The sequence below is a fragment of the Galendromus occidentalis genome, unplaced genomic scaffold, assembly GCF_000255335.2.
Source record: "Galendromus occidentalis unplaced genomic scaffold, Mocc_1.1 scf7180000075389, whole genome shotgun sequence".
NCBI classification, from domain to species: Eukaryota; Metazoa; Arthropoda; class Arachnida; order Mesostigmata; family Phytoseiidae; genus Galendromus; species Galendromus occidentalis.
In genome coordinates, this window is record NW_003803379.1 from 309,767 (window position 1) to 328,669 (window position 18,903).

The following is an 18,903-nucleotide window of genomic DNA, read 5'->3' on the forward strand; positions in this document are numbered from 1 at the left end:
GAATAAAATCGAGGAAGACAGGAAACGATAATGAACGATGACTCATTTCCATTATGTATCCTTCCCCTTCGGGATGAACTTGTGCGCGGTCGCCGGAACCCCCTACGCACTACCGATTGCCACGAGATCGGATCCATCCATGAATTTCACTCCCAAGACATAATTTCAGTTGATACAAGCAGAGGGAGAAACATCCTCAGAGAGGAAGGGCAAAGATGGACAGTGCATTTATTTGCAAAGTACCTTCTCATACAAGGGACTTGGGCTTCAGCTATCGTGTGATAAAGGGTGGAGTTGCTAAAATCCTTCGATGCTATCCGCCCTTCGATCTCAATCGTAGGTCGTCGGGGAACCGAAACGTCTGGACTTTCTAGCTGTATGCTCGTTCCATCGATGTTTCTAGAGACCACTGGTGCTGCTTCATGCATCGGCGGCGTGTCCAATCACCGCGCACGCCACGCGAGCTCCCGCGTTACCAGTTGTGGACGAAAGTTCGTGACCACCCTTGCCGAGATCATCTTCGTCGGCGTGGACGACAAGCGATCTTCCGATGATGCAATGAGCACCTTCCAGAGCGATCAACTTATCTACGATGTCAACTTTTGCTTTTCCATCCTTGTCGGCGATGAGATTCCCCAGATCTCCGACGTGACGTTCCTCGTCGGACGGTCCCCCATGGGTTTTATTCGTCGGGTTGAAGTGGGCTCCTGCTGATACGCAGCCATTGGTAGTATCGCCGTACTGGTGCACGTGGAAACCGTGTTTCCCCTCCTTCAATCCTGTGACTTCGCCAGTCACTTTGACGGAATCCCCCTGCAAAACAAACGAGAGATGAGTTTGCGTTGGGTCAAAGCCGCTGTTCAGAGGATCATGTCAAGTTTTCCTCTGGCAGCTGCGTGGTGGGCTAGCAGCGGTGCTGTTCTACTTCTACTTCGCCCTTCCTACAGGAAGTCCAAGTCGATCGCTCGCCATGACTAGAATTCCACGACCACATTTTCCCTGAAGCGGCGATCATCGTTCCCGATTGGGAGAGCGTAAACGATCCGTCAAGGTCATTTCGATCTCGCTGTTCACTACCGTCGTCATGTACCATCAAAATACTGCGCGGGAGGCTCACTCCCCCTTCCAGGGATTACGCATTCCGCGGACCTGCCCTCGGAATGATACAGAGGCAGGTGATCTATGGAGAGGGATCGATGAGATGGCGAGTTGCTCTAGTGAGCCCAACGAACGAGCAAAAATGCACCGTCATCACGCTCATGAGGGATATCGAAATTTCAGCCCTTCGCCGGCTCGAAGAAGACCACGAGTGTTCCAATGAGGACTCACCGTGACTCAGTGTCACCGCGATCGCCACCCGAAGATTCGTAGCAACTGCCTCATGAGCACCATCCACGTCAGAAGACCGTCACTCTTCGCATGCGCGACAGTGAGCTGCTGACTTCCGGAATTCGTCGATAACATGCGAGAGCAAATCTCGCAATCTCGCTAATGTGACATTCTGATCGACTCACCTCTTGCGTGAACCAGATCGTCCCTTGGACGCCATCGGCCTTCAGAACCGCAACAGCTCGTTTTCCCATGTTGACCGCTTCGGGCGTCTTGACAAAATACAGTAGTGCAAACAGTTTGTAGCCGGTGCGCTTTTGACGGCAGTCTTTGCGTGAAGGAAGAGTGAAACTGATATTTGGCGGAGTTTCGCCCGCTAGAAGTCGTCTGCTAAGGGCTGCCAGGCCAGGAATCTTATCACTCAGGGGAATTCCGTCTCGAGCGAGGCCCACCAATCGTTGCGACGAGCTCAGACAGGGTCTCTCGGATACTGGGATCCGTCAACGAGGCCGCTCCATCATGTCCGAGGCAAAAAGTCAAACGCGTTTGGCGGACATTTTTCCGCCACTGTTTTGACGTGCTGAGTGGTTTCGAGCCGGGGTCGTCCTTGCTGTGGAAGTCCGACCACTGTGGGTGAGAGACTAACGATATTCTCTGCTCCTGATTTCTTCCCCGAAATTCACCATGAACTCCTCAGTTCTGAGCAGGATCACTCCAACCGTGACGGTGAGTTGGGGTTGGAGCTCCTTCCTGGGGGTGCCCAGAAATTGTGCCCAGGGGTGACCCTTGGGGCACCTGCAGAAAACTGACCGTGTTCCACGCAGTTCCGGAAGCGGGTTCCCAGTGCCACAACTGCTCTTTCCGAAGCCGTAGGTCTCCTCTTGGGAACAGGAGACTATGGATGAGCTGGGACTGCTCGGCGGAGCTCGAGGAGTCTTAAATTCACTCATTTCTTCTAGCGATCAGCACTCAGCGCGCTCTCCAGCAGGGGATATGCCGCAGCGCCAGGTGAGTAGGTTTCATTCCAGCCAGAGTTCTGTCCATCCCTCGAGAGCTGTAGAAGGGTCTTTGAGTTTTCGACCGACGAGTCTCCTCACATTCGATGTTTCAAAAACCTTTGGACATCATCCTCTCCCTAGTCGTAGAGCAGTATCATTTTCCACCCGATGATCTCTGTAGCTCCCTCTCCGCAACTTCCCCCTACAACCTACGAAACCGTGTGATTCGAGTGACATCGAATCGCCACCTGAAAAATGCGGAACCTCACTCACAAAACTCACAAGAAGTCCCTTCCGCGCAGACCACGACTTGGTGATCATCGGCTCCGGACCTGGAGGTTATGTTGCCGCCGTGAAAGCCGCTCAGCTAGGCTTGAAGACCGCCTGCGTTGAAAAGAGGGAAACTCTCGGTGGAACTTGTCTCAACGTTGGCTGCATACCTTCTAAGGTCGATGAAGCTGATTCTCAGATCGAATATCAACTCAGACTGAATGAACCTTTGGACCTAATTATCATCCTCCGATTCTCAGGCTCTCCTGCACAACTCCCATCTGTACCATGAGGCGATACACAGTTTCGCGTCGCGCGGAATCGAATGCGACAATGTTCGTCTCAACCTCGACACTCTCATGGACCAGAAGACGAAAGCCGTTTCTGCGCTCACCGGAGGAATCGCTCATCTGTTCAAACAGAATAAGGTAAAAGCTACGGTCTCGCTTCGATGAACCTGACCGAGCTCGTATATAAGTGCGATACGCGGATTGGAAGGCATGAGATCTGAGGGTTGTCGGGCCTTTCAATAGTCGTTGTTTCACGCTCTCACCTCACGCAGGTCTCTCGTTTCGACGGACACGGGAAAATTACCGGACCGAATGAAGTATCGGTGCATAAATCCGATGGGTCGGTTGACACCATCAAAACGAAGAACATCTTGATTGCTACTGGCTCGGAAGTGACTCCTTTCCCCGGAATCGAGATCGATGAGGATACCATTGTATCTTCCACTGGCGCCCTGTCTCTAAAGAAAGTTCCGGAGAAACTTGTGGTCATTGGAGCAGGCGTCATTGGTCTTGAGCTCGGTTCGGTCTGGTGCCGTCTCGGTTCCCATGTGACCGCTGTTGAATACCTCGGTAGCATCGGAGGAATGGGTATCGATGGAGAAATCTCGAAAAACTTCCAGAGAATCCTGGGGAAACAAGGAATGAAATTCAAGCTCGACACAAAAGTCATGGGAGCGACGAAATCCGGGGACACCATCACTGTTCAGCTCCAGTCCGCCAAAGACCCTTCCAAAAACGAGGAAATCCAATGTGATGCTCTTCTCGTCTGCGTGGGTCGGCGACCTTACACCGAGAACCTCGGTTTGGAGGAACTCGGTATCAAGAAGGACAACCGTGGTAGAATCGAAGTGAACAAACTCTTCCAGACGAATGTACCGAACATTTACGCTATCGGAGATTGCATTCCCGGACCGATGTTGGCTCATAAGGCTGAAGACGAAGGCATCATTTGCGTCGAACAGATCGCTAGCGGCAATAAGCCGCACATCGATTACAACTGCGTACCGAGTGTCATCTATACCCATCCCGAAGTCGCATGGGTCGGGAAGAGCGAGGAAGACGTCAAGAAGGAAGGCACGGCGTACAAAGTCGGAAAGTTCCCTCTGCTCGCGAACTCTAGAGCAAAGACCAATTCTGAGACAGATGGCATCGTCAAAATCATCGCCGACAAAGCGACGGACAGGATCCTCGGAGCTCACATGATTGGATGGGTGAGGGAATTCTCTGCGCCGTCCGTGATTATCGATATTGGACCGTGTCAAGTATCAGTACCCTCTCCCGCTCTGAGGAAGCATCCCGCAGATTCCCCTATCCCCTATAAATCGAGCGAGAGTGAATCTCATGCTAATGCCGCGTTCTCATTTCAGGGCGCTGGTGAAATTATCAACGAAGCTGTACTAGCCATGGAATACGGCGCTTCCTGCGAGGATGTCGCGCGTGTCTGTCACGCTCACCCAACTGTCTCTGAGGCGTTCCGAGAAGCTAACTTGGCTGCATACGCCGGAAAAGCCATCAATTTCTAGTTCGTTTCCCAATGTTAGACCGGACGGGGAAGGATTGAAAAGGGAGCTGACTGAGTTCCGAGAGGAGACGGAGGAGATGAATGCTCTTAGTGAGAGTGGTTGCAGCCTCAGCGAGAAGTCCATGAGAACTTCGGTGGGCGGTGTACCTTTTGCCCGAAAATAGGAAGCGATGTTTTAACTACTGTAAATACGCGAGGAGGGTGAATGAGGCTGATCATGCCGGTGGGCAAATAAAGTCAGGGGTGTAGACGTCGGCTGATCATTTCAGGCGAATTTCGTCGCCCTCAGGTAAGCTAGCCTCGAATTATCAGGGGAACTAAATGATGAGGTAAAGTGAATTTCCCGATGGAGTCAAATCCGGGCACGAAGCGACTCTTGGAGAACTCGATTCCGCACATTGAGATGGCATCAGAGTCGACCAATTCGCTCCCCGATCAGGAAGAGGCGCCGATAACACGCTCATTAGTCCCATCAACCCTCCCCCGTTTGGTTTTCTTGCCCTTGGCTTATGGGGCTCAGCTCAAGATTTCAACGATCATTTCGGTAATGAGGAGAGCGATGGACCTTGTCAGGATCAGATCTGCGTTCCAACAGGAGGATCCTCCAACGAATTCTCACTCGTCAGACACATTGCCCTCGCCCTTCCTGCTTTGAAGGCGAATCCGATCGGGCTCGTGAAGAGCGTCGGTAGCAGACGTGCGACTCTCTGGGCATGGGAGCTCCGAGCAACTCAATGCGAAAATTGAAGTCTTTCCGAGGGACTGGATTTAGCGAAATCGCCCCCAAAGAAGCGCCAAGAGTGCCCCTATGCCCCTCATGTTTACCCAGGACTGACTCGGATCCGCCCCCTACCCTCTCCTCGAAACATTCTTTGGACTTCTCTCAGAGCAGTCGTGGACCAGCCCTGGAAACATCGAGCGGAGCGATCGAGAAAAACATTTTCTAATAATCGGAGTCGGCTGATGATCCTGGACAGCGATCCCGTTGGGAAGCTGGGAGACCGTTGAATATCTCGAGGGTCTTCAGTTCGACCGAGAGATTCTCCCGAACCACCTCGCGTGCAGAGAAAAATGCTAGAAAACATAGATTCCGTGGAGACTGACGATTTATTTTCTGAATGGATACGAAATATTCAATATTTACAAATTCGCTACTAATATATACAACACCAATAAGATAGCCGGCTCGCAGCTCAGTCGGACTAAGTTCAAATCACTACCCATGATTACGATGACTAGTTCAAGACACAGGACATGTCCACACCCGACCCTCTAATACCAGCTGCGATTGAAATTTACCATTTTTGCATGCTTACTTAATTTATTAGGAAACGTTGCTCGCATAACAGCAGCGCGGCGGCATACCCCATAGTCTCGATTGAGATCGTGATATCGGTGGAAAAACCTCCACCGACGAGATGTGCTTTTAGAGGCGCTGCTGTGAGGTAGGTTACGAATCACGCTGCTGATAAGAAGAAACTCGACTGTATTGCTTGAGAAGCTAGCATGTCATACCCAACAGCTGCTTCAACTAGGTATTGTGGCTCTGCGATCATGTGTTTAGATCTCTTTAAAAGGTCGGAATAATTTAGGTTGAGAAGGTGATATCTGCGGAGTGGCGCTGGTCGAAGTCACGGAGGTGCTCGTTGTGAGTGCCGGTGAGTTGCTTCTCTCTGAGGGTGCGAGAGAAATCCCGACGGGGAAAGTGTGCGGGAGCTGCAGTGCGGCTGGTGAAACTTGACGGATCGGCGCAGGATAGTAGGGATAAGGTAGATTCCCCGGAATTTGAGGATAGGGCCCGTAAGTAGTGGCAGCCGCTGCCGCCGCAGCAGCGTGCATAAAGTACATGGCGATCTGAGGATCGCACGGGAAGCCGAAGGACTGCCGTTGACGCTTGTCCTTCATGCGACGATTTTGGAACCAGACTTTTATTGTGGCCTCGGGAAGATCCAAGGCGTGAGCAAGCTCGCAACGTCGGGGTCGACTAACATAGTTTTCCCGGCTGAACTCTTTCTCTAAGCGTGCGAGCTGCTCCCTAGTGAAGGCGGTCCTGTATCTCCTGATATTGTCCCGGTTCGATTGCTCTGCAAATTGAAGAAAAACCCTCTCTTAGTGACAATGACAGGGTGCTGACTGCTGTCCGCGGAAGTATGGCCATAAACGTAATGTTCGCGGCGCTAACATAATTAGTCGCGAAGTAGCGTTGAGCAATTGCATTATTGCTCCCAGAGGAGATATTCGAACTGCAATTCCACTCCGGAGGGGAGGGGGGTGAGTGAGGAAAACAGCGACCCCACCGGCCATTTCACAGGTTGACAACAGGCTCCAGCGACCAATCGAGATGTGCAAGCCCGAATCTCCTGTGTCTCTGCCCACGCTCCCCACAACAGAGACTCCGGGCTGCCTCGAGAAAGCGGCAGGATTCCAGGAGTGCGTCGATGTTTCTCGTTCAATCCAAAGTTTGAAGAAATCAATTCCGAAAACTCGTCTTCTACCGCCTCGTAGAGTTGCTCGACACGCGCAGCGGCAACAACTCATTGAGCCGGTCCGTCTTTGTCGACTTTGCAATTTGCACAACTTGAGGACAATAGAAGAGCCGCAGGTGTTTTAACCCCCCTGCTAGCTACTCGTCCTCCTCCCTCCGAACACACTTCCATCGATCAAGCGACTACCGTGGGCTTTCAATGTGTGTGTTGCGCTGGCATCGCAGGTGGAAATCCACAGAAATCCCTCGCTCCGATGCGAGCTCAATTGTCGTCTAATAGCTGTCACTGAGCTGAGCGACTTAAATAGAATCGACACAGCATTATGATTTAAGTTCGCGCAGCCCGGCCGTCCCTCTTCCCCCCCCCCGTTCGGCAAGTGGATCGTTCCGATCACTCTCTTCGTGAAAAGCCAACAGAAGCTGCCGCTCTTCCTCTCAGGGAGAACGGTGAATGGAGCTTTCGAGCCAGAGTCGATTGACTCCCGTATGGAATCTCAGTCAGGTGCATGGCGGCGAGGGGATTACATGAGCATTAAGATTAAGCGATTTGAGGAGGATTTAGCCTGTTCTATCATAATAAATTACCCATGCTGCTGTGCTTTATTCGTTCTGACGACAGCGAGACACGGGAGGAGTTGACAAGTGGGGAGGAAATGAGGGGTCCCCGGATGTGAGAAAACTAGGGAGAGATGAGTGACTTGAGGAGCAATGAGGGAGGGATTGAGCGACGAATCGTTGCTGTTGCTCAACAAAATTGGCCACGCAAATGAGACGCTCGTGCATTCCTCCATCCACTCGTTCATTCATTGTTCTATCTCGACAAATATCGAGCAAGAGACACAACTTATCGCCAACTGTTTATTGGCCGACGCGAATCGCCTAAGCCGAACAGAGCGTTTAACATGGGTGCGAGCGCGCCTCATGCAAAAGCTTCTTATCTGAAAACTCGGTGTATTTGCTTGCGTGTGTTTGGGCATTTGCGCGTGACCGAGCAAGATCAAGTCTGTTGATCTTGAGGCTGAGAACCAGGCTGTTGGATCGGTGAGAAAAACGACGTCCGAGTCGAATCTGTTTCATAGCTTATTCTCCGCTGCCGCTGACACCGTGTCACTCTTCCTCATCGGATTGCTTTGGTCGGATGCTATCGACGAGCGTTTGTCTTCGAGTCACAGACAGCAGCCTCTGCTCTGTGTGTGTGTGTCTCTCTGTTTATGGATAAACGAGAGACCGAGTTCAATGGACAATCGCATTTATGGGTGCTTGGATCCGACTGACTCCGTAACAGGATCTCCGGCGGGCCGTCTCGGTATCTCACTTAGACAGAGCGAGAGAGTGAGAGACGGAGAATGACGGCCGCGGGTTCAAGCTCGTCGGAATCTCAGTCTGATTCATTCGCCTGGGTGGCGGGCAGCAACACGGCAATAAAGCGCCGAGTGACGCTCTCCAATGGAAAAAGGAAACGATAGTATCGCGTGTTGTAGTGGAGTTTTAAGGAGGTCTACGACGACGCCGGTCACGGAGGGAAGAAGAGGACGACGACGACTTCCGAGAGGCGTCTGCAGACGATCGAGATAAGCTGAGAGAGTCGGGTGAAATCTCGGCGCGTCTTCCACTCTCTCTGGGCCATCACTTTATTATTGCGGAGGAGAGCTCTAATAAGAACACGCCAACAAACTTGTTTCAACGCCGGATATAGAAACACTTTAGGCTCATGACCACGGAACGGTTTGTCGTGAAGGGGTGTGACATATTGGGTTCACGTCGTGTTCCTGCTCTTCCCTTGTTTAATCTTGTTGTCGCTGCAGTGGCTCGGGCTAGGGGAGTGAGCTGGAACCGACAATAAGCTCAGAGAAGAATAAGCTGAAGGAGAACGAGTTCCTTAGACAGTCAACCAGTTAGACCCGGTCTATGAGCTGAGCGAGCGAAACGAGTGAGCGGGGCAAGAGCGGAGAAGAGCTCCCCGCAAGGGAAGTGGGGAACATAAGTTTGTATCTGCCAATTTGGTGCCCAGTAGGAAGCCCAATATACAGCGTAGCCCTCCACCGTCGAGGCAGGCCGCTGCGGCGGCAGGCAGAAGGGCAGGAACACGCGGGCTGGGGAGCGGGCGCACGAGTCCAGGCAACTCCAAACGCTGTATTTCCCTCCTGGGAGAACGGAGGCTATTCTAGCGGAAGGCGCAGTGTGCACCGTCGCCCGCCGATGGGGAGGCGGGCGGAGAGGAGTCAGAAAGGGGAAAACGGTCGACGGAGGGGAGCTCAGCAGACAATAGCGTAGTAATAGTCTAACCCTGATGGCGGTATTAAGCGCATATTGGATGGCCTCCGGGCCTCGAGGCGGAGCGAGGGCGGGGCCTCAGCGGGCTGTTCTCGTGCAGTTTCCCTAGAGTTGCGGCGGTACGGCTAGAGCAGCTGCGGAGGCAGTTCAATCAAGGAATAAGAACTCTCTTCAAGATGCCTGCTCCTCGACGGTAAAGCAACTTAGCAACTCTGGTCGGCTCTGTCTGACTGAGTGAAAGTGCCCTTCCCAGAGAGCACTCCGAACTTATGAGCGGAATAGAAGATGGAGAGGAATTTATAGGATAGAACCGCGTCGTCGTCGTCGGGTTACGAGAATGGCACTGAGTGCTCGCGCCCACCCGACCGACTTTGTCATCTTCTCACTCAATGGAAATCTTTAGCACGAACCGTAAAAGCTGAGATGTGCTAAGACGCATGTGTCTCTCGGTTTGTTTGTCTCTCCATTTTCTAGTCATTGCGTTGGCACAAAGCCACCTCCGAAGTCGCTACAGTATTCCCCGAAGCAGCAGCGGCGCCGGCAGCGGAGGAAGCTGCAATTATTGAATGTGCCACGGAGGAGAGAACACGCGATGCGAATCGCTAGAAAACCGAATTTTATCGCTGTCAACGCAAACTTTCACTGGAATCTCTAGACGATGATGAACGTCTAAACAGAAACCGAGAGTGTGTGTTCATTTTTTGATTGACAGCCGAAGCTAGTCTAAATGATCGATAGATGAATGGAGAATCTCTCTCCGTGAGACTTCCTCGGCGCGCACTCGACAGCATCGATAACTTGATGGATAGCCGACAGTTGAGGAATTAGATCGGGACGCTCCGAGGTGGCGATGAAGTCTGTAATGTGCCCACCCTAGAGTTCCTTGAACGACTCGGTCTCAGCGCTCATTCTTCCAGCGATGTCGAGATAAATGGCTGTTTTGTGTGTGAGCGGCTCATCGTCCTATATGACCGCATCGCCATTTCGAGACCAACGGCGTCGCGCGCAAGCGCATGCATACATGGGCTCGCAGACTGGCATGCTCGAGAGGAGACGGACGGACGGATAGACAGACAGACAGACGAACAGACTCGGAGGCGTGTAGGGTGTTGTCTCGCAGAAAGGCGTGAGCTTGGAGTCATTCGAGCTGTTGGGGGCATGTGATGTCTAAATAGGTGTCCGCCGTCGCTCACTATTTATGCTATACCTTGTTATGGCTGCGAGCTGTATTCAAACTGTGGTCTGCAAGCTCCTAACCGGGAAGGACCACCCGGCAAATTAGGAGGAACGCCCCCTGAGGTAATGGAGTGGACTGGTCGCCCCACGACGCCACTTCGACGAACAGCGCAACGAGCCTGAATACCAGAACGCAGAATACAGATGCATGGAAAGAGAGAACAGTAAGAAACAGCGACAATTCAACGACGACAAGCACCACGAGCACCGAGGCTGCGACCACGGGGGCGGCCGAACAGGAGCAGCGGCAACATCGACGACGTCAACATCGACAAGAAAACTACGCTTCCCGGAGACGCCACTGTATTAGAGCGAGGAATTACAACCGCAACCAGAGCCGAGCGTAGCAGTGCCCTCCTGGGACTCAGAAAATTACCAGCAAACTGAGCAGCTCGGTCATCTGAGGAATGCGCAAATGGAGGAGCTCTTCGAAACAATCCGATTCTGAGCTCGGCTCGCTCGATGGACTCAGCGAGCTCCATCTCTCGGTGAACAGCGAAGCCTTCATTAGGCATCCCAGTAAAACACCATACCAGGCTCCAGGTAACCTGGTTCGCTTCAGTCCTTTCGCTGGCTCCGAGCTGCTCACAGAGGCTTCCGCGGCAGGAAGCCTCGTAGTGTTAATTAGTTCAATCATGATTCCCGAAGAATTTCCTCCATCGTCTTCCTGCCAGATTCGATGAACTCACAGAAACTGACCATTTGCAAACTCGAAAGCGTTTCGAATCAGATAATGCATTGTCTCTCTAAAGTTACGCCGCCTTCGACTTCGTCGAGGAACTGATAAGATTTCCTCGATCTATCCGTGAATCGGCAAGAAAGGGACCCAGCAGCGGGATCATCAGGAGAGACGAATGCAGCCGAAGAGCCCATGCTCGCGTTCTCCGAGTGACCTCGTGCATTGCGTATTCATCGAGTTTGGATCCGTCCGGACTATTCGATCCTATTCCGACTGAGGAGGTTCTCTCCAAAAATTGCCCTCCGTTCAGCGTGGTCCCATTCGACGAGTGACTTCTCGACTCTGGCTCTTTCGAATTGTGAGCTGGGTCTCGAGAACATGAAGCGATCAGATTGTGGGATGACATTGTGTGTGTGTGGTCTATTCATCCACTAACACGATCACAATCTCTTTAACGAATCACATATCTCTTTAACGTCGCACCTTATGGACGGCGGGGGGCATGGGGCGCGAACACACACATACCCACAACTTGTACAGCCCTTCGAATTCTCAGCGAGCTATCCGAGCACAAACTACAGCCAGGTGACCTCATTGTACGGACGAAACAGCCTAGTTCACTTAGCTTCGCGAAATGAACAAGAGAAAGACCTCATCGGGAGCGGGGCACTCAGTGGGAAACCTTGCCTTAGGAAGTTCCTCGCGTTCTCAACTGACGGAAATTTTTATCGAGCGGACCAAGAAGAATCGAGTTCGTGTGTTTCATTATGAAAGGCTCAATATGACGGCTCCCAGTCCGCGAAATTCTGCTTAGGTGGCCACGGACCCGATTTCCCATCGAAATCTGCGGTTTCGCTTCGTCCGAATAGCGCAGCGATAACTACGCTCATGCTCTCAACAAAGGTCCGTTGATGAATGCGAGAAGATTCGCGGCGATGAGCAGCTGATGAGGTATTCAATTTTGAACGTCTGCTCTCGACTCCCGCATGAGGTCTTTCCGAACTGCGCGGAATACTGGATTTTTGATTTATCCCATCACAATATTTGGTTATGACTTCTCCAACAGCGAAATCGACCATTTGCAGCGATGCGGTGCCGAAGACCGCTTCCCCGAATGGCTTGAGACACCGGCTTTGTCGCTCACTGCCGATTCGATGGAGCGTGCGATTCAAGTCGGACGAAGAACTCGAATGCGATATAAATCAAGTGCGGCTACTTTCTCCGCGTCTGCATCAGCCGTAGTCGCGAAAGTAGCTCCGATCGAGGTGGTTAACACCGATTGAGAGTGAGCGGGATAAAGACACAGAAGAAAGAAAACGAGGGGACTCAACTACACTGGAGGACACACGCCCCCACCTGGTGACCCGCGTGCGCTCGATATGAGCCAATAAAGCGGATGGAACAAAGATTTAGAGCAATCAACATGTCACTCACACTTCGGTCAACAAGCATGCTGTTAGTTAACGGTCTAGACAAATAGAGCGATCTTCGTTCGATCGGAACCTCGACACCAGCGGAGCATCGGGGGAGAGCTTTCGAACGAAGGAGTTAGCTCAATTTCGGATCACTTGCTTCCAACGAGAGACCGTCATATCGCCACGCAATCGAGAGAGTGCAAAATTGTCATTCGCAGTTGCGACGCGAAAGAAATGCTCCCGTCCTCATACCTGCGGGGCATGGGAAAGACTCGAGCGTTGCCGGAACGATTCGGGGGGACTGTAAGGATCCTACAGCTCCTACTACCGAATCCATAGCCAGAGCGCCGGCTCCCTGGAAAAACGATCGCTCACGAGACCCAATTCGAGTTTTGCTGGATTCGTCCCTCCGCGAATGGAGAGCTCCTCGCAGACGGATGATCCTCTCGTCAGGGTCTCGGCGCAAACTCGGAATGAGTCTCCGAGATTTGTCCCAGTCACCGTACCGGCCGCGATCGGACGAGATCAACCGTGAATCACCGGTGGGAGGATACCAAATGTCCTAATCTACGGGCACCGACTGATGTGTACACAGCGATCGTGAACTGTATGCTCGAGCAGGCAAGCTCAGTCGAAGACTTCAGAGGCCCTGACTCTAAGACTAACAACACGCGAATCCACATTTTCACAACTCAGCCATTGCCGCCTCACGACGGCGGCGGAGATTGTCGTCAAACAAGTTCAGCTCCGAATCTCCAGCGGAGAGTCACGGGCACGACTTCCTCTCGCGCTCAGCGGTCGTCGGTCCCCGGGACCTTGATTCTCTCTATCCCGACGACGAGGAAACTGTTTTTCAGCTCTGCCACAACACGGGAATCCCATCATCTCCGTACCAGATGAATAACGAGCGGGAAGCGGAAAGCGCGCGATCGAGGAATCTACGTCACGTTTTGGAAAGTTCCGTTTTCCCGTGGGCACGGCGAACGGGAAAAAATCAGGAATCGAAGGGAAGATTGAAGCGAAAGTCTATTTACCGTTATCCATGCTGTTGCGGGGATCCCTGTGTTCCTGTAAAGCCGCCGCTTTCGACACGGACATCGGGCGCGAGGTCTGCACAAATGCACGTTTGGATCACGTCACACTTTGTCTGTTGTCTGCCACAAGAAGCAGCTGTCCCTTGTGCGGAAGAGTGGAAAGGAATGACGGAAGAAGTTGCGTTCAGGGCAAACTGCGCACTCACGACGTACGACTCACTGATGTGTCACTAATGCTGCTCACGAGTGAAGATCAGCTATCATATAGCTATAATAAGGACACTCGCCACCGGCCTCTGACTCCGCCTCCCTCACCCATTGGCTAGGCGGCGCCGAGACCCCACCTTCCTCTCGCGAGAGAAAAGACGATTGAACTAGCCCAGCAAGCCTGCTGGTAATGCTAGACATCTTACCGAGCTTCACTCGACCACTGCGGCCTTCGCCGGATATTCGAATGTCGTCAGTTCGTTCCTCGCCGCTCCGAATATGCGCGCTGTTCGGATTGGTTTTTCCCTAGCGCGATCGGACCGCAGTGCTCACTTTCTCGATGAGCCCAAGAAGATCCCACCCTGAAATGAGCCCCTAGATTCAGAGTTCAGTTTAATTGATCCTCTAATCAATGATAGAATCCGACCCGATGCTGTGATAATGAGCTAGTTGACTAATCTATCTCCTCGAAGAGAGCTATTAGCGAATGGTACTCCATGAGCCGATATTTCGGGAGGCTACGAGTCTTCGGGGATGATCCATTCCTCTTTGTCGGATCAAAGATTTCGGGTCGAAGTGCGGTGGTGGAATACCTGGAGGGATGCTTGGAGTCCCGAAGACTCGTGGACCATCTCGTCCTCAGCCAGGGAAGCGTCAATCACCGAAAAACTTAAGCAGAAATCCAAATTATGCGGCATTCGAATGCTGCGATACTCACGACATCTGAGCTCTTCTAGGTTCGACTTCCTCGGATGTGCGGCCTCTTCCCTCCCTCTTCTTGGAACGCGGTCGGCCTGTTCGGGAATGATTCCAGGATTTTTCCCCGGCGGTCTCGGATGGAGCGCCCTCCCGATCTACGACGTCAGATTTGATTCTCCATCGATTAGAGAGATCCATGAACCAAACCCCAAGGAAAATTCTCAGACCTCTCCGACGCTCGAAGTACGGATCGGAGCAGGGTCCATTATAATAGGTGGGATCATGGTGTCATATGCAACATCTCCAAATTTGTCGCAGCACCGGAATATAATCAGCTGTCAAACGTCACACCTCTTGTCCTTCCGCATCATTTCGCCGCGTATCAGCGTGGAAGAGACGTGAAAGTCCCAAGTTCAATCCGTTCCTACAGTCCGACGATCCGATGTCTCCAGAACAAGCATCCGAGAAAATATTATGAGACCCTAGTCCTGAACCAAGCGAGCATGAACGCCAACGGTATTGTTCTGCGTCGTTCCCATATTAAATTTTTTGCCCCCAGACGAGCATGACACGGAGAAGACTCGCCTGCTTCCTACAAATAAAGGAGCTTTGCGGGTCGCAGCGCTAATCTCTGACCCTCGGCGAGAGACTCCCGTAGTCTTAATCCTTGTCCAAGCAAGGATTGAGGTTTCTCCAACAGCATCGCGAGAATCGAAGTACGGCAGGCTCTTGCAAGAGCAGCGGTCATGTCGAGCATCACAGTCTTCGGGAGCAAGCTCAAGGCGCGGACAAACAGTTCAGAATCCTTGTGTCTCCCCATCGCGATTTCCTTTATCCATCTTCGAGCAGTCGCATTGCCGTAACTGCAATTCCAGGGAGCCTCCCCTCTTCCCCCGCGCCACCCCTCCGATCAAAATGAGGCTCATTTCTGTGTTTTCGTTCGCTGTTCCTTTCTCCTTTCATTTTATCCCCAGAGGGCGCGAGGAGCACGTAACGTATGATCAGGAACCATTGAGGACTACGGAGCAAGGGATCCTACTGGGGCTCGGCTTGACCGGTCCTGAAGCCGGAGGGGGGCAAGGGAGGTCCCCATTAGACACCGAAATTCCCGGACGCCGTTCCCGATTGTGTTCACCGGGGAAACCCGAATTTCCTAGGTGGATATCGCATGTGAAGTTCGGAGATGGAAATTTTGGAGAAGGGCGTCGTTTAAGAATTTGGCCGCTAACGCCACGTCGCCGACACACGTCGCAAGCCTCGACCCTTTCACATTCGCACAGCGAAAATCGTCGAGATCATTGGCACCCTCAAGACGCTTATCGAGTTCGCCAGAATGGTCTCTCTTCGTCATTGGCAATATGCGCGATAAGAGCTCCCTGGAACATAATCCGGTGCTCGCAAAGGAACTTCTTACACGGCCTTGTATCTTTTTCAGTTCTCGAATGCACACAACCCGCGCGTTCACTCGGTGCAAGGCCTGGGTCGTTCATTGATCATCCGCTCAGAAGCTCGACCGATGAACTGATGACTTTGAGTCGATGAGGGCAGAAAGAAGAAATTCTTGAGATCCTAATACAATCTCCGTCCGGTATCCCCGGCCGCCATAGCCGATCTTAATCCTTAGGGCGCCCGTAATTTCGAGCATACGTCTGCCGCACCAAGGTTGAGTAACTGATCCGCAGCAGGAAACATCGATAGAACTTCTGAAAGAGCCCAATACCTAATGATCTTCAGGACTCTTTGAATCTTCTCGGCTCGGGAGAGCCTTCATTGGAGCTCGCACTCAAGAACATAGGGAACTCAAGGATGCATGGCGCGCCCCCTATTAGATCCGATTACCCCGCGGGAGGGGGTATCGAATCTTGTCCGACAGGTATAACACCCCGAAATCATTTTCATATTACGTCGGTGACGCTTTTGAATTAATGTTCGGAAGATTAACCGGAAGGCGTGCGCATGCTTGTCCGAATCATTTTGGAGTCCCCCTGTTGTCCCCATTTTCTCGAGATTCGCCCTTTGTCGGGGGGATTCTGACTGCTGTCGATCGGGCAAGAATCATCAGCATCGCATCTCGGTCAGCCGTGAGCTGCCCCACCCTCCATCCGGTTCGGGTCATCTCGGCTTCGATCAGCTTTGGAATAGAGGGGCTAATCGACCCGGAGAATGGATTCGAGCCATGCGGGATGCAGGTTTTCGTCTGGAATCATTAATCTCCGAGCCGCATCGCGTGATTCGATCTCAATTAGGTTCTTCAATTCAGCGCGAACTGCCAACAAGGGCTGATCCAGATTACCGGAACGTGTCGAATGAGCGGCCATTTGAAACGCCTGAAAACCCACAGGGTGAGGCGCCGTCGGAAAACGAAATCTGGTGTGTATACAAATCCAGCCGCAAACCGATGTGGCTTATCGCTCAATGATGAATTCTCCATCTGAGAGAATGTCCCAAAACCGCGACATCTGACCGAGGGGGAGAGTTTCGAAGGGGACCCTCATAGACATTTGATTCTCGTTAATGCCGTTGTATCTGTCGTTTTTCGTACTCAAGCACGAGCAGAAATCCTCGAAAGGAGGTTTGTAAAATGAGGAGAGCGGCGGAGACGGTGTGTCGCAATTCTTCGAAATTCCCATAGGAACGAGCCGCAAATTGGAGAATTGACTGATTCCATTTTATTGGACCCCAACGCTAGTCCGGAACTCGGCAATGGGGGATCTCTTATGCTTTTAGTGGTGCTCTCATTGTGCTTCTCAGTTTCGAGTCATCTGGGTCAGCTCCGAGCTGGCTTCGAGAAAATCGTTTATGACTCGTAGCTTCCTCTGGAAAAGCGCAGCTTCCGCGTGCAATTACAAGACGCCCGTCGTTCTTCGGAACCCATGAAACATCGCCCGGAATCGGAAAGGAAACTACTACTTGTCTTGAGAAGTCTCTACTGAAAGAGTGTACTCTGAATTGTTTACGAACGCCGAGACCACCCGCGAAAGATTACCTACCCCCGAACGTCCGTTCGAGCTTTCGAAAAACGAATCTGGTCGACGTCGCGATATGCGAAGTATACGAATTTGGAGCTCGTAAGCAAAGGTTGGGGGCTAGAATCGGGGGTATCCCAAAGCGGAATACGATATTCAGAGCTCCCGAAAGCTCCCCATACTGATGAAAACCCGTACGTCTCGCAGTGAAGGAGTGCGACCTACACACATGAATCGAGAATCGTGATTAGCGGATGATTTCAACAATGGCGAACGATTTTTGGAGCGTTCAAAAACATCGTGCCGCGCTGGCCAGGATCACGGCTGATTGGAGCGTTTTTTTAGGGCGGCGAAACCCTCTTTACAGGCACCGACTCGTTCGACTCAACTCTTCAGCCTGAACACACATCGTAAATCAATTCGCTCCTTTGTTTCTCTGTCAAATTGATTCCTGGAGAAATTGTTGCTTGGATGTATCGATCCACTAAAAAGGAAAGTCTTTACCGCAACCCGAAACGCTGATCTCAGCTTTCACCCACTCTAGATATGGAAGTTTGGACCAACGTGAGATCTCTCGCTCAAGAGTTTTGCGGTTAGACCCTGGTTTGCGTCGACTTTGGATCGTAGGGGAATCGGCTTCTGGCGTCCGGAGCCCGGATTCAAGCGTGCTCCGATTGAATCAACATATTGATCTCTTGCTCTGCCTCGATTACGATCGTCACGCGGCCGGGCAATACCTCTCCGGAAAGGTGCTGGCTGTAAGCTTCAGCTCACGGCAAAGAGACTATTGGGACAGCACCCCGATGCGCCATGATCGTCCGTCCGTTTTCTGCGGAGGCTTTTTCGGGGACGGCTCCTCGGAGAGCGGACCTCAAAGGTTGGGTTCAGACAAAGTACCTCGGCGTAGCTCAAGAACTCCCGTCGCTGCGCGCTCTCGGCATCGACCCCTGATCGGCATGCGCTTTATGCGCGTCTCGAATCCAGGGAAGCTCCCTCAATTCCAGGAGCCCCATGTGAAACTCCAATCGGATGAGAGAAGAGGGACCCGAACGCGGGAGACGTTGGAGCGCATTTTCGTGCATATTTCCCTGGCAGACCGGAACTTCGAGCTGGCTCAGGTTCCCCGACACACCACGAGTCCTCAAACCAAGCGCAGAAATTTCCCGACGCAGTCCCTGAGAATTCTCGAATCGCTTCAGGGTCCTGCAGCGACGGGAGTTCTTGAGCTACTTTGTCGGGGAACTTTGTCTGAACCCAACCTTTGAGGTCCGCTCTCCGAGGAGCCGTCCCCGAAAAAGTCTCCGCAGAAAACGGACGGAAGATCATGGCGCATCGGGGTGCTGTCCCAATAGTCTCTTTGCCGTGAGCTGAAGCTTACAGCCAGCACCTTTCCGGAGAGGTATTGCCCGGGGGTCCTCCACATAGAGCCCCGCTGATCCTCGAGCCATGGGTTCTTATACAGACTTGACTCTTTAACCAGCCTGAGAGTGTATCAGCTG

At 52.3% G+C, this 18,903-nt stretch overlaps 3 protein-coding genes across 3 annotated transcripts; 1 reads left to right on the plus strand and 2 right to left on the minus strand.

The window, feature by feature from the left end:
• Positions 1 to 199: 199 nt before the first annotated feature.
• Sod1 (Superoxide dismutase 1) lies at positions 200 to 1,663 on the minus strand. The gene is made up of 2 exons (XM_003737037.2): positions 1,515 to 1,663; positions 200 to 813 (listed from the first exon to the last, which is right to left on the minus strand). The coding sequence occupies exons 1-2, from the start codon at positions 1,581 to 1,583 to the stop codon at positions 421 to 423; spliced, it is 462 nt and encodes a 153-aa protein (XP_003737085.1). The 5' UTR covers positions 1,584 to 1,663; the 3' UTR covers positions 200 to 420.
• A 249-nt stretch (positions 1,664 to 1,912) lies between these two features.
• On the plus strand, positions 1,913 to 4,654 carry LOC100903386 (dihydrolipoyl dehydrogenase, mitochondrial). Its single transcript, XM_003737038.2, has 6 exons — positions 1,913 to 2,055; positions 2,289 to 2,337; positions 2,630 to 2,775; positions 2,858 to 3,025; positions 3,160 to 4,098; positions 4,255 to 4,654. Exons 1-6 carry the CDS (start codon positions 2,014 to 2,016, stop codon positions 4,408 to 4,410), a joined length of 1,500 nt encoding a protein of 499 aa, XP_003737086.1. The 5' UTR covers positions 1,913 to 2,013; the 3' UTR covers positions 4,411 to 4,654.
• An 843-nt stretch (positions 4,655 to 5,497) lies between these two features.
• Positions 5,498 to 13,770, minus strand: LOC100903530 (homeobox even-skipped homolog protein 1-like). Its single transcript, XM_003737039.1, has 2 exons — positions 13,533 to 13,770; positions 5,498 to 6,493 (listed from the first exon to the last, which is right to left on the minus strand). Exons 1-2 carry the CDS (start codon positions 13,594 to 13,596, stop codon positions 5,970 to 5,972), a joined length of 588 nt encoding a protein of 195 aa, XP_003737087.1. The 5' UTR covers positions 13,597 to 13,770; the 3' UTR covers positions 5,498 to 5,969.
• Positions 13,771 to 18,903: the final 5,133 nt, after the last annotated feature.

Bases quoted from the DNA above. Each gene is read 5' to 3' on its own strand.
- Sod1 (XM_003737037.2), bottom strand. From the start codon at position 1,583: ATGGGAAAACGAGCTGTTGCGGTTCTGAAGGCCGATGGCGTCCAAGGG. The intron at 814-1,514 runs GTGAGTCGATCA...TTTGTTTTGCAG, and splicing joins CGATCTGGTTCACGCAAGAG to GGGGATTCCGTCAAAGTGAC.
- LOC100903386 (XM_003737038.2), top strand. From the start codon at position 2,014: ATGAACTCCTCAGTTCTGAGCAGGATCACTCCAACCGTGACG. The intron at 2,776-2,857 runs GTCGATGAAGCT...TCCGATTCTCAG, and splicing joins TTGGCTGCATACCTTCTAAG to GCTCTCCTGCACAACTCCCA. The intron at 4,099-4,254 runs GTGAGGGAATTC...TTCTCATTTCAG, and splicing joins GAGCTCACATGATTGGATGG to GGCGCTGGTGAAATTATCAA.
- LOC100903530 (XM_003737039.1), bottom strand. From the start codon at position 13,596: ATGTCCGTGTCGAAAGCGGCGGCTTTACAGGAACACAGGGATCCCCGC. The intron at 6,494-13,532 runs GTAAATAGACTT...TTCAATTTGCAG, and splicing joins CCGCAACAGCATGGATAACG to AGCAATCGAACCGGGACAAT.